This window comes from Pterocles gutturalis, unplaced genomic scaffold (assembly GCF_000699245.1).
Source record: "Pterocles gutturalis isolate BGI_N339 unplaced genomic scaffold, ASM69924v1 scaffold1104, whole genome shotgun sequence".
NCBI lineage: Eukaryota > Metazoa > Chordata > Aves > Pterocliformes > Pteroclidae > Pterocles > Pterocles gutturalis.
In genome coordinates, this window is record NW_010135366.1 from 121,125 (window position 1) to 135,996 (window position 14,872).

The window sequence follows — 14,872 nt, forward strand, 5'->3', positions numbered from 1 at the left end:
GCTGGCAGAAGGCCCATGCACAACGTATGTGTAACTTGCATCATAGGAGATGGCCTTGAAAGATGGTTTATGTACAAATTCAGTGGAGAGTAAGTTCAGCAACAGCCCACAGAGGGTAAAGTTTTTTTAAAAGATCCATGCATCAAGAACATATAACTCATATATTTTGGGAACAGTGGGGGAGCACATGGGTGCCCACCTTGGTTTTGATTTGTAGTGCCCTACATGGTGCAGAAACCACATTTTCATAGATTACAAATCCTGATGGGCTCAGCTTGACCTTCTAGTGTGCACGGCACAGGCCAGAAATGCAGTCTGCAGAGCAGATGCATTATTGTTTCTGCATCTGCCTCATGACTTCTTTTTGAGTTAACATCTCTTTTTCAGGAAGATTTACTCTATTTTGATGTAAAGCCTGTGTAATAGGCTAATTAGAAAGCTGTTCTGTCCCCGTGATATGCTGCCACTAGTGCTATTCATTAGAGGTGTTTGATCCAGAGAAGCTTTTACTCCAGTGGGAGAGAGAACAACCCGTTGGATGTTATTTTTGGAACCTGCTTTCCAAGACAGTCCACTAAAACGCAGATTTTATAAGTGCTCTGACACACTGTAAAAACTCTGTTTGCATCCTGTATGTTATTTGAAGAAGCAGACTGAGACTTGGATCAATTTGCTTGATGTTCCTGATGGAGCGAGACTCTTAGTGTTGCTTCCTGGTGAGTTTTTATTAAGGCAGAAGCTGTAGTCTGTAGTTGAGCTCAGCTCAGAGCCAAATGCCTAGAATGTTAGATCAGGCACTCTTGGCTTTTGTAGGTGAAATAAGGTAGGTAAATAAATAATGTACAGCTCTTTATTTGCTGCCATGCATGGATCAATTGGCACATTTAATTTGTTGCCGTAGCTCTTTCGATTAGATTTTTACTAAGTGCATAGAGCCTTCAATCATACTTTTGCAGCTTAGAAGAAGTCCTTTGTTTCCTCCTCCCCCCAATAACTGGCAGCACACTCTCTTTTTCTCACTGCCAAGGGACATATTGCCAGCAGAGAGAAGTGGAAGCTATAACAGAAGGAGATGAAGACAATGAAGGCTGCTGCTGTTGTAAGCCCGGGCACTTGCCTCACTTGTTATCGTGTAATGCAGCCTTTAACCTCCGATGGCTGACATGGGAAATAACACGAACACAGTACATCCTGGAAGGATATAGCATCATTGATAACAACGCTGCAACCATGCTGCAAGTGTTCGATCTGCGGAGAATACTTATCAGATACTATATAAAGGTAAACTCTTTGGTAAAGTGGACTATGTTCATAGGGAGGTTTGGCAAAAAGAATGAATGCTGGCTGTGTATTAGAAACAGCTTTTGAAGTTTTTGGCTTTATTCATTTTCAGTACCAGCAGTCAGACTGACTTGATGTTGAGATAGGGATAATTAATTCATATCTCCCTTTGCTACATTTTAGTCTGACCACTTATATTTACAGTTAGTACACAAAATTGCTGCAATGCTTAAGCAGAAATCAAGAAGGTGAGTTAAGATCCTCTAGCGATAAAGTCAGAGGAAGCATTCTTATAAAGCAAAACTTCACTGACAGTTTGTTATTTCTTCTTGACTTGGCCTTTCCACTGCTTTTTCTGGCAAAAAAAAAAAAAAAAAGATAAGCAGAAAGTTCTTGGGAAATCTCTGAAGAACTGTTTCTCAAATATATTTTTTTTAGTAGCGCAAACCCCCTTCTTACCTGCTGTTTTACATAGATGCTACAACACATTTGAAGCTGTTTTTTTCCATTGATTAAACAGCAATTCATTTACATCACTTCTAAATTTGCTCTGTTATTAAGATCACAATGACCACACAGATATTAATTTGTCAAAATAATTGAACCTTATAGTCTAGCAAGACATCCTCATCCTCTGCCAAAGCCTTCCGAGTCCAGCAAACGAAGAAATCGCTGAGCTTTATTGTCTTCTGCTGAAGCAACAAGAACCAAATGCTACCTCCTGTGCCACTGGTACTGCCGCAAAGCTACTCACTAAAGATGCCAACCATCCCTGACATCTCCTTCCTGCTTACATCTCTGCAATTGTAAAAATCCTGTCAACGTTAGAGACCTGTTGTAAATAAATTAATCACCTTTTTTTGCAAGTGAGCCAATGCAGTAAGAACAAGATCATTGCCTCATGAAGCTGCTTTGATCATGCAGTCAATTACTTTGTAAAATGCAGAGTGGGATTTCATAAATAATTTACAAGCAGTAGGGCCTGGTAACCAACCTGCTTTGTTTAATTAACTAATTAGAAACAAAACTGCATGTGAGCATGATTTTTTCATTTTAGAAGTGGTTTTTTTGGCTATAAATTAAATTGTTTTTAAGCAATGTATCTAAACTAAAAAAAAACCCCAAAAACCTTCTTTAAACACAATGAATATGTTGCTACAATTACTTCATTTTACATTAGAAGGTAACCCGGATAACCTGAACATAAACTGATGCAAGCTGAGATATGACTCAGCTTTTGATGGTGAACGAGACTGAAAAACATCCCAGTCTAAGCTGCAATCAGATCAGCAGCTTACTAGTTTAAAGCAGTGGAGAATTGTGCTTTGTAAACTGAAACATTTTTAGTGCCTTCAAGTCAGCTAATATGTAGAGGACTTGTGGAATGTGTGAGGTTCATCACATGGGAAGTAAGACTTAAAGGAAAGGTAGTGTAGGGCTTCTGGTTCTGGACATACCTGTGGAGCAGCCAACATAGGTATGGTTGCTTAGGCAAGCTTTTGTCCCATACGATACAGGTGTGGTTAACTGATCCTGTTTTGAGTAAAAGGGAGGTGGGTTAAACAATCTCCACGCTACTGAGGTATGCTGTGGCTCCATCTCCACTGTGTGCAGGTTCTGTTATGTCCACCAGCTATGGCTTTGAAGGTGTGAAAATTGAATCTATTTTGGGGGGATTTAGTCAAGCCAGTACTATAATGCTGCACTGACAGATCTGCATTCTCAGAAATGTGTCAGTCCTTTACTTCTCTTCTTAGGGAGCAGATAATATTCTGTTGGCAGCTTTGATATTGGCCTGGGCTGAGGCACCGTTCAGCGAAGGGAGAGTGTGCTCAGGAGATCCCTTCTTTAGAATGACACTTCCCAAAAGAAACCTATATGGAGATTTTCTTCTCCTATTCTTCAAGTTGTTAGTTTCTTCCATAAACAGGAGCTTTGATAAGGTTTGGTAAAATCCTTAGTACAGCCTTGGAAGGTGAGAAGATGATATTATGTATCAGATTAGCTTCCAACCTGTTTGTGTAGTACCTACCTCAAGATAATACCAGAAACAGAGGTGGGAATTCATTCCCTCCCAGCTCTTTCCTATGGGGGAATCTCGAGCTGTAAAGTCCCTGTGCAATTTCACTGTGAACGTTTTAAAGCCTTGACACTTTCTTTTTAATGGCATAGGAAACTAATTGTAAGAAGAACTCTAGTTAATGCAGTATTCGGGTCACATAAATCACAAAGTCCGCAAACATTTGAGCTGGAGTTTCAGCAGCAACAGCACTTCCATTGCACTGAGCATTTGGAGTGCTTCTAGTTTATTCTTTGTAGCTTACAATATTATAAATATTTACCATATTATTTCTGAATTGCCATATAGCTGAGGATGTACTTGTGCACAAACAATATCTAAGCAGAGCTACTAAGAGCAGAATTTAATTAGGTGGCAGAATTTTTTGCTATTTCTATGTCCAATTGCGACTGATTTTTTTCCCAGCTGAGTTTGCTTCTTTGTAAACACAGGTAAGAATAATTAAAAAAGCAAACTCTATTTTGAAGATCAACGAAGAAAAAGTGTGCTTGTCTCAGTTCTCCTGTCCTTCAAGAATAATTACCATATTCGTCTTTTAAACAATGAGCTGCACTGAGCATCTTATTCCTAATGCATTTATTTCATTTGCAGTTTCATTGACAGCCTAGAAAGGCCTGTATTTCTTCTTATAAAAGGATTTTTATTCTCCACAAATAAAGTGGGTCATCTCCTGTAGCCCTTCTGCATATATTTTGAAATCATTTCCTGCCCAACTACTGTGATATTTTTCCCTTGTGCCTCCTCTATGTCTTCTCAATATATTCTTATTTAAACCTGTTTTAGTATTCAAGAAGTCTGCATTCGCTGAGTGCTGTGTTTTCAGATCCTATGGTTTCTGCATGAATCTTTTTTTAAAAAGAGTGTATTGTTCTCCACGTGCCAAGATAGTAAAGGTCCATCCTCAGTCTGTACCTGTCTGACTTGTTTTTTCCTCTGGAGCTTAATTTTCCTCTTGATTGTGTATTTTAGTACAATTTGAAAAATAAACTGTGTGGGGCATCTACAATTTTTAAAAGGATGGGTGGTGCTTCTGCCCTTTTTAATCCATCATATTTTCATTTAATACATTTATTTGCTTAATAATATTTCCATTCCATGGGTAAAGTAGAACTACATCATCTTCAGTCATGTTCACTTGCCCCTCGTTTGCTTTGGAATCCAATTCTAAATTAATATCTTCTCTTAAAACAAAAATTATAATAATAAAACATGATAAGGGGACTTTCAAGCTGATGCCACTTTCCTTTGCAGCACTGGAAGGTCTCCTTAAGTCTCATATGCTTTTGAAAATATGCTTTAAATTTGGTTTGGATAGATTATTTTTTGAAATTTTTATTTTATTTTGTTGTATTTATTCTTATTTTAATGGCTCCAGATACAGTGGTTAGAAGAATTTAAACGTAGAAACTCAGGCACAGATACGAGATATGAGCGTTGCTGCTTTCTAATATTTTTGCATTTGGTAAGAGAGCTCCTACTGAATGCTGCTCCTCCTTCAGTGCTTTAAAAGCAAACTCAGTTACATGAGTTACTTTCTTAACATCACATATAAGAAAAAATCCATTATTCTTTACTGGCCTCGTGGACAAATAACAAAAATAGTGATGCTACTAAATGCAGAAAGAAAAAAGTAATTAAAATAGAGGTTTTCAGACTTGTGTTGTACACATCTGTCAAATCTCACCTTTGTGGTTAGATCGTGGTGGAACTGTTTTTGTTAAAGAATTAGGAAAGCTTCATCTCCAGAAAACAGAAGTCCATGGAGGAAACAGGGAGTCTCATTTTGAGGATGTGACCATCTACTACTGTTTTTTCAAAATATGCCTAAACTTTTATTAATATCACCCTTCTTGGTGAGAGACTCTAGAACCCTACTAATCATCATAATTAACACGTTTGAATGCTGGAACTCTAGATTATTACCATAGTCTATTGTTTGTTTTAATTTTCCTGTAAGGCAGAAGGGTATTAGAAATATTACTTCTTTTTCTGTTGTCTGCTATTTACATATCAATTATTGTCATCTTTCCAACTTGAACAGTTTTGTGAAGCAATGATACCAAGCAGTAAAAAAATACAAAAAATATGTACCCTTATGGGTAGTTAATGTGGTCCTATTTGATTTATTCTCTTCTGTGTAAAATATACCTGCTTTATTCAGAGATAGAGTGACTAACATTTGCATGTTTTGTCAACAGAGCATAATATACTTTACAGCAACTTCTCCCAAAATCCTTGACTGGATAAAAGACGAATCCATCCAAAAGATATTGCAGCCTTATGCAAAGTGGCATTATATTGAACGTGACCTTGCAATGTTTAACATTAACATAGATGAAGATTATGTTCCGTGTCTCCAAGGAATAACAAGAGCTAGTTTCTGCAGCGTTTATCTAGACTGGATTCAGTTCTGTGCTAGAAAAAGGGTGGAGGTAAGCTTGCATTATTTTTTTTTTAATAGTAGTAGTTTTAATTCTTGGAATAGGAGTTAAATGATGCATCGTTACTCTTCTGCTTGCTCAGGATTAATACAATAAAATTTATTTAATTTAGGCTGTCAGGTTTAACATAAAAGGAAAGTATATGTTTTGTGGAATGAAAAAAACATATTTTGGAGATGACCCTTATGCAAAACCTAGAGTTTTAAGGAGCATTAGTCTTTGAATACAGAACCAATTCCTTATTGTGTACACTTCCAACACCATTAATCTCATCAGCTCTAGGAAGCATGGATGTAATGAGAGTGTTAGTGTTCCTTCAGTGTTGCCAGTGTTTGGGTATGTTTGCCAAACAGTTGTGATGTTTGTGTACGCTTTCCAAAAATGTGCCCATGTTCAGGTACAGTCTTCAAATGATAGGGAAGCAGTGCTTAACAAACTCACTGCTGGTATAGGTCACCTCTGAGGGCTGTTTCGAATGTGAACCATGCCACAAAACCATGTGAAATTACCTCGCAGGTTGAGAAGGTCAAGGGCAGGTTTACAGCTACTCATTCACATGCTCTGAGCCACTAAGATTACTGATGGTCAGCAAGTGTTTGTCAGAGTTACACTACTGTATTTCCATGGAAGGATCAAAATAGCCCAGAGGGAGAACACAGCATCAAACAAGCATATTCCCTCGATTTAATTTTCTGATTATTGCTGATAATGGCAAAAAATGAGACGTGTATCTTTCCTGGCCACCGTGCACTGTTATTTGTGTGGCTTTCATTCAGGATCACTGAGTGCAGATCCCATTTGCTACCAGTGACCTTAGCTGGCGTACCATCGCTGAATTGTAATGTTTCTTCTCCATTTCAGTTTGTTCGCGTGTCTCTAACCCTGACTACCATTCCACCAGTTCCTCTGCATATCATTACGTTGATACTGTTTTCATTGCATTGTCCTCTGAGCTTTCCCCACCATCTCCTCCTATTGGGAATATTTCTTCTCTTTTCTTTCCTATTTCCACATCTCAGCTCCCAAGTTCTGACACACAAAGAATTGCACAGTGCAGAGAAAGCCACTGTTCAGTGATGCTTTTTCTTATTATGTGGCTGAAATTTTCAAATAGAGTAATAGATTTAAGGATGCCCAATAGACTTGAAACTTATCAGTTAGACTTAAAAGGGCAAATAAGTGCCTGCACTAGTGTGCCCATACACACACACGTTGATATATTTTTTACATCTTTTTCCTGTGTTTTTGTAATTCACTGACTATATAGAGGTAAAGTTCATGTAACAGATAAGGTATAAAAAAAAGCTTCACTGTACACATAGCCCTGAAAATCAATGTATTTTATAGAAGGAGCTACATTCTTCATTATAATTGGCTTCAGTTTTAGAGTCAAAGCTATAAGAAATCACTCACTGCATGAACTGAAATAATAGTCTGTATCCTCCTAAAGATTCACGTTCATGAGAGGTCGTTTCAATTTTTTCCTCCTGCTTGATTGCAAAGTTTTTGCAAAAATTTCAGTAAAGAAACTCTCCTAGCTAGTCAATGTAAGTCAATGTAAGCAGTTTTGACTGCTTGTTAAAATGTGAGGTCAGTGTCACCAATGGTATACAATTTAGATATTTATTGTTATTCTCTAGAAGTGTGTTCCTCCAAGCTTTTCCAAATACATAGTTCTGGAATCTGTGGTGGGGTTTCATAGGCACTGAGTCCCATGAAAAGCTGTTTGGTTGCCTCCAGTTGCAGTATCTCTCAGCAATAAGGAATCTGTTGTGTTTTAGAATGTCAGATCTGAAAAAAACCCCACCAAACAAAAAAACCCATAAAAAACCCCACCACCACCAAAGCTCCGCTCCTTTGGGATCTTGCCACCTGAGATAGAAATGTTCTATTTCCAGCCAGTGGGCAAAATAAGCTTGTATTTTGCAGAAGGCCTCTGATGGCAATTATCTTCCTTCTTGTTCTGGTTAATTGCAAAGAATCTTTTTGTGTGTAGGTTCAGCTACATGCAAATTGTATGAATGTTACCATTTATACTATTACAGTGCTTTTAAAATGGTATTTGCATTTAGAATAACATGTGATTCTCAAAACTTTGTAGCACCTGGACAGCGATGAGGATTCTCCGCTAGTGACGCTTTCCTTTGCCTTGTGTATACTGGGTCGAAGAGCCTTGGGAACTGCAGCCCACAATATGGCCATCAGGTACTTTTTAGGAATCCTTTTTCCCCATCTTAAAGCAGAGACCTGTTTGTCTTTTTTCACTTAATGTGGAATCTCAACAAAAGATTAGATCAAGGTGAAGTCTCCTTCCTCCATAAAATAATCTGTTTTCTGCCATTCCTGGCTTTTACTTTGGTAGTTGGCTAAATAACTAATTCATGACTTTATTTCATAGGGCAAAGCAGAATTTTGCATTGAAAGCATGGGTACCGATGGTTATTGCTTGCGTTCACTCAGGCCTGGTCTGGCTACTGGAGTGCTGGCTTTCTCCAGAAGGGGAAGAGACTGCAAAGTCATCTGACATCTAGGTAGCTAAATAATAATAAATCCATAAGGGTCCTGAATGCCTCAGGGCTGTATTCCTGTTCATTGTGTCACTTCATTCTGGCGACTGAGGAAGGGAGAACCTTGCATCTCTTGAGACCACAGCTTTGTCTGTTCTCAGTCTACTTTGCTCGTTCATTCATTCATTCACTCAGAACGCGTCTTCCTAGAAAGTCTAGTTCATTAAAATATGCTTGGATAAGATTGGTTCTGAATATGCTCTTCATCTGACATTTTCATTAGGGATTCTTCCATTTTCACTAGGAGTTCTGAGTTGTTTGGGTTTTATAAAGTACCATTTACACTGTTCTATAGATAATGCACTTTATTAATGAAGTAATTGTATATTAATAAATTCTAACTGCTCACCTAATTTTAGATTTTTATTAGATGTATTTGAATTCCCTGTGTTCGCAGGAGTTTAGAAGCAGTAGAGAAGTTGAGTAAATACAGTTTCTAAGTGACCTTGCTGTATTGGCACAAAACTGTGAGGAAAGCTAGCTAGCCCGCTATCAACATGCTCCTTAGAGAGGATTTGTCTTACTAACAAGCAAACAAAGACAGCATGTGCAATTTTGAATGCATTTTGTGTTAGAAGATAAAACAGTCCTTTTAAATATTTATTCTAGCTTTGTTATCTATTGGGACGTTTGTAATGTTTGGTTTTATGTCTTCCTGTTTCAGTCAGTCACGCAAAATGTTTGTGGCTCAGATGGCTTATTTCTTGGTGTGCTGCTTCTTTCTGCTTTCTAAAGTGGCTTTTGTCATCTCTTTTCTACTAGTCTTCGCACATTCCCTTCCTGTAGTAGTTTTCTTTGGGGTTGAGTTTCCTCTCCCTTCATTTCTATGCACTCAAATTAGTGTAATGTTTACTAAGTCATCGATATTTCTAAAATTGACCTATTTTTTTTGATGATTGAAATTTTAGAGTTTAGGGACATGACAGAAAATTTGATGTGCATTTATAGGTTTTTTTTTTGGGAAAAGATTAAAGGGATTTTGATCTGGGCCTGCAATAGATATGTCACAGTGATATTAGAAATGCATCTAAAAATATCACAAAAACTTCCTAAAACTGTCATCACACTGCATGTACTTCCCACTGGATCTTAAAATCTTCGTTACAGTGTTGTGGCACCAGTACAGATACAATAACAATGTCACCTATTTGTACTGGCTTACATAGTTAGTAGCTAATGAAAAGAGATAATATTATCAGAGACTTTCTAAAACTTAACACGGAAAGTATGAATGTTGAGGAAAACTATTTGCAGTCTTCTGTAAAGATTCTAATAATAATTGCAGGAGTCAGGTGTCTTTTTAAAATCTGGAAATTTACCAGTGAACCAAATCAGTTCCTCTCTTTTGGTGAGGGGACACTCCATACTCAAAAATACTTTTCTGGGAGAGAAAAGGTCTGCAGAAAGGCAAAAAAATGCAGTATTCATATGCAGTGCACAGCTGTATCCCTGTTTTTCTGAATCTCTTCTATAAAATCCTATATCTTTAATTAAGTCCTGGTGCTCCAGGGCAGTATTGAGTCACTGTATTTTTAAAATGTATTTTGTGACACAAAAGGGATTAAGTGGAAGCTTCTGTCAGTATCTTTTTCACTGCTACTTCACAAAAGCTTTCCTTAGAAAAGTTTCACTGTGGAAAAACTGTGTCACTTACCCAGCTGGTTAAATTACCTTTAATAGATTGCAACTGTCAGAAAGATTTGGGGGCGGGGGGGAAAGGAATCTGAGTAGCACAATTCAAGTTATAAATTGCTATGGCTACAAAACATGTCTTTAGCTTGGTGAAATACATTTATTCTTGTCTTAAAGAATTTATATATTTATTTTAATTGACAAAAACAGTTTAGTAGAAATTATAAACTAAGGAGCAAGGTGGGTACGCTACCTCCTGACGTCAAGGCCTGTATCAACAAAAATTCCTCACATACATTCACTTCAGCACAGAGGGCAGTTCTGCCATACTTGCTGTGTTTACTGCTTCACACAGATCTTCACAGCTTATTTAAAGACAAAGAAGCAGCAAGTCAGTGAGACTCCGACAGGAATGCAATTATATGGTATGCTGGGGGAAGGAGACATTGTCCAACACGTGCAGTGCTGCTGAGGCCAGAAGATGTTTCTAAGGATTAACTTTAGGCACTGAAGGCAGGTCTCCCTCCCTTCTCTCTGTGTTTGATGCAGATACAGCAGCTCTTACGGAGGGTGATTTACAGCATTATTGCTGGTCCTCGCCCCCAGCTCTCAGGCTGTCACAGATCTGCCTTCAGTCAGATGGGGGAGAAGTACTTACGGTCCTCAGCAGCTGGAGGAATCGTTCCTTAAGTGATACTTCACAGTCCTTTTCCTTGAAAAGGTGTCATGATGTTTCAGGGACCTTTTGGAGCCTACTGGTGCTGAAGAGGGTTTTAGTTTTCTGCAGAGGGTGTCAGAACAGGCAATCCCACAGCTAGCTGTGCGCATGAGGGGGATGTACGGCTGGTGGGAGGTGGCTCACTTTGTAAGAGATCAGGGCTCCCAGCACAAGCTCTGTCACATCTGAATGCTGGACTACAAAAACTTAGATTATTTAGCTTGCTCTGGTAGGCACTGAGAAATGACCTTGAACTCCATCTCAGGACTTTCTATTAATTCTGGCTGCAAAGCATCTTGTGTACACCATTGCTAGCGGTTTTGTGATGAGTTTGAGATGTAATAGCCAGATAGACACTGTAGTCTTCTCCTCCTGATGCTTATTTCTATGAGATGTTTCAGATATGTCCAACACAAGCAAACTCGCCAAGAATCTGTGCTCTGTGGTCCATGTTTTGTTCTCGGGGGTACCTGTGCAGGTAGTAGGAATCTTTCTCTGGATTAAGTCTAGCCCTTGCTGTGTCTTGAGGAGTGACAGTCATCCAACTGCTGTGCAGAAATAGTAATGCAAAGGTAATGTTACACTGAGCTGTGCACTACAGAATTGAGATTCAAGTTTACATTGTGTATGTAAACTATCAATTTGCACTCATTTACACATGATTTTGTCTAATCTATTAATCAGCAAATGTCACTGTGTAAATCAAGATTTTAAATGCTCTTATATAATGTATGTAAATAATTATTCAGTGTACCTGTTCATGTAAATGTCAGTAGAAACCCAGCATTAACACTAGATTGCACAATAAATGCATTCATTAAGAAGGCAGAACATTGCTATGCAAATCACTTGCTCTTTTAGACTGTCAGGAGGCATCCTGCACAAAATGCAATTTGAAGAATGACATGACATTACCATTCATGTATTCAGATATGAGTGATATGTTTAAGTGTGTATTTGTTAAAAATATTCTTATAATCCTATTCAGCCACTAGACCTACTAGTAAATAAATGTTTAGTATATATTTCAAATTTGGAAAAACATAAAAAACTCTTAGTAAAGCATCTTTCATCAGGTACTTCCAGCACTACCAAGCCTGGGTGCTCAGGTCCCCTCAGCTCCCTCTGGGCGCTATCACTCAGCGTGAAGAGAGGGTCACTCCAAGGAACATCGCTGCCTGGAGGAACTGCTGCTTATGCTGAAGCCCAGGCACCACGTTGCACTGCCCAGCATTTGAGGGGAAAGAGGTGGAGGGCATGGGACATGGCACCACAATGCCTCTGATGATGGAGTGTTGCTGGTGGGAGTTCAAGCAGACAATGCAGCTTTATGTCTGCCAGAGCTGAGCAGAGCAGAAGCAGGGGAGAAAAGTTTACTCTTAACTCACAACCACTATCATCTAAAATATCAAATTTAGAACAGCTACCATTGAAAAATATTTCATTCAGGTGAGCTACAACATTCAGGTCATTAACAGCTCACAGGCGTGCATGTTTCTTTATTCCTTAAATATATCTACAGTTAACATTGGGAAGGGTCTATAAACCACAGACAGAAGATGGATTCAGGTGTGCAAAATACACAGAGTTATATTCACCGGCTCCTTAGTCTTCATCTGTACTGTTTTCAGGCTTGCATCAAATGCTTTTAGTTTCAGCTGTTGGAGCAATGTAAGGAGTGCAGCAGGAGGGAGTATTTGCTTTGGCTCTGTTGCCCTCTCTCTGGTATTTGGGGTGCTACTTAATCCCCTCCTTTCTGCATGTTCAAGGGGCTGACGGTTCCCACACACCTACCGGTCTTGTTCTAAAATAGCTCACAGTTGTGACAGCAGCTTTTCAGGTTCTTAGCTCAGAGGGTTAGAAATGCTGCCAGAAATAGTAGTTGTGTTTCTTCCTGATTAATGTAGTTTCTTTGGCACATGAATTTACCTTAACTAGCTTTTAAAATATTTTGAATGAGCCTGTAACTACTAACTGAAGTACGTTAAAACTGGGCCAAGAAAGCAGCAACAACCTTGAGCCAGGCCTGAGATCAAAGCTGTTGGCTTTACAGCTTCCTTATAATCTTATTAGAGCCTTCAAGAGAGAGCATAACAATGGGAAGAATAACAACAGCTCTATCTTATGTGGATTAAGGGCTGCGTGGCTTGAGATAGTGTCCCATTATAGGCAGAATGTACCCAAAAGCCTCATTACGATTGGCAGGAGAATAAAAGATGTCCATGGTTTTGTGAACACAGCATCTCCTCCAGACCTATCTGGTGGAAAATACGACATATAAAATAATTGACTCTCAGCTTTTCACAACTACAGCCACCACTGCTTTGCTCCTTGTAGCAGTCATATTTGTTCTTAAAAATGCTGGTTAGAGAATTTATTATGCCGAGGAATGAGAAATGGATGAGTCTTCCCTAACTAAGCACAGTGAGAGCTCTACGTGCTTCCCTCCGCTCCTTCTGCTGATGCTCAGCTGCCGTTCGCATAGCTGTCCTCGTCCTGGCCTTGCTTGCAGCAGCTACTGCTGTTCACAGCAGCCTGTTTAGCATGTGCTGATGCCTGTGAGACACTTTGATGTGCATGCAAACTCTTTGTCTGCTCTGGTGTTCAGATTTGGCTCTGAGAGCCTCTAATGATGTAAAAAACAGTTCTCTCTCCTGTCTCCTCCTCCCTTCATCCCAGACAGCTTTTCAGAGCAAATACAAGGGGTGTTACATGGGGAAAAAAATATACTGCGGATCATCATTAGGTGCAGAGTTCAGGGTAGTTTTTTCAGTTTCATCCTAGGAAGAATATTTAGAGAAGTGTTTTTTCCAGGCAAGGATTCAGCTGTGTATGCTGGATGTTGTCTAGTGGGTGGGTGAGTGAAAGGACCCGTCCTGATTTCTAGCCTTTTCAAAGGAGATGACAGTCACATATTTTCCCACACTGGCTGCACCCTCCATTTTTTTTCCTCCTAACTAGTTTATTCTAGGGCTTTCCTAGCTATTCAAAATTTGGATATATTATAATTTCTAAACTGTGGAGATGATTGATTGAAAGTCACTGGAGATCAGGACCCGCTCCATGAAGACACATAATAACTCCCATTGAAATCAGTGCTTGAATGTTTTGAAGATCTGCGTGTAAGTGCCTGACTCACACAGGCATGTTCTAATACATAACTTACTACTAATAAATGCAGATCAGTTAAGAATTCCAGGAGCTTCCCCATACTCTTCCTGTGCCCACCAGCGACAGCAGCCCTGCTGTCCTGACAGGTCTTGGTCCCACTGATTAGTTAATTTGTATTACACGGTGCTTTTGCGGAGAAAATCAGTATCCAGCTGTTTTTCTTGTAACAACATATACATCTTTCCATTTTAATTCCTAAAGCATGCTACCCACCAAGGGCAAAATTAGAATGTGTCTGAGCTGAAGATAGTCTCCCAGTCTCTCTTCTTCCTCCCTTAGAGAAGAGAAAAAATTTAAAGGTTTTTTCTTTTCCTAAAATTAAGACAGCTCAATTATGTGGAAAGATGATGCGTTCTCTGGAGAAAGCCTGGGTGGTAATGAAAACCCGCTAACATCTTAATGCAGCTTCTCCTCAGAGCCTTTACAATCTGAAAAAATCAGCTGTTGTAATAGTGAGTAAAATCTTGGCAGGTAGATGAAACCATGTCCTGTGAGTTTGCAAAAGATGTCTGTTTTTAACAGATGGTTCTATTTTCCTCAATTTCGAGATGACTTCTTCAGAGCAGCATTAGGATGGCAGTCCCGCTATGTAAGCACAATGCGAGTGTCTGTGGTGTCGTTGTGGAAAGCTCGTGATCTGCAGTAAAGATTGGAGCTGGAGGCTGGTTGTTCCCTTCACAAAGCCAGTGTGCAACCATTTTCTAACAACTACTCGATTTTGTACCTTTTACCTCTTGCTTAATTCTCAGGTCCAGGCAAACTGTCATCCACGGTCAGGCAGAACTGGTTACATCTACTTTCTTATATTAGGAAAAAGAAACCCAGCACGTATTGGCTTTAGGGCTCACTGTTTCAGAATGCAATGCCTGTCATTTGATTCATGCTCTCACCCGGTTTGTTCAACGGTTCCTGAAACTCGGTATTCCTCTTAGTACATCTGGTTTAATGTTCACATCTGGGTTTGAATCTCATGACAAAAGTC

General features: G+C 39.1%; 1 protein-coding gene across 1 annotated transcript in view; it reads left to right on the top strand.

Annotated features, from left to right (window-relative positions):
- The window catches only part of PCNXL2 (pecanex-like 2 (Drosophila)), a gene marked incomplete at its 5' end in the record, with an annotated part of 141,373 nt that overhangs the window by 115,100 nt on the left and 11,401 nt on the right, over nt 1–14,872 (top strand). Inside the window, 4 exons of the mRNA XM_010081844.1 lie at nt 1,028–1,281; nt 5,560–5,793; nt 6,862–6,870; nt 7,904–8,007. Coding sequence (XP_010080146.1) covers nt 1,028–1,281; nt 5,560–5,793; nt 6,862–6,870; nt 7,904–8,007 — 601 coding nt within the window. The remainder of the gene's footprint in view (nt 1–1,027; nt 1,282–5,559; nt 5,794–6,861; nt 6,871–7,903; nt 8,008–14,872) is intronic.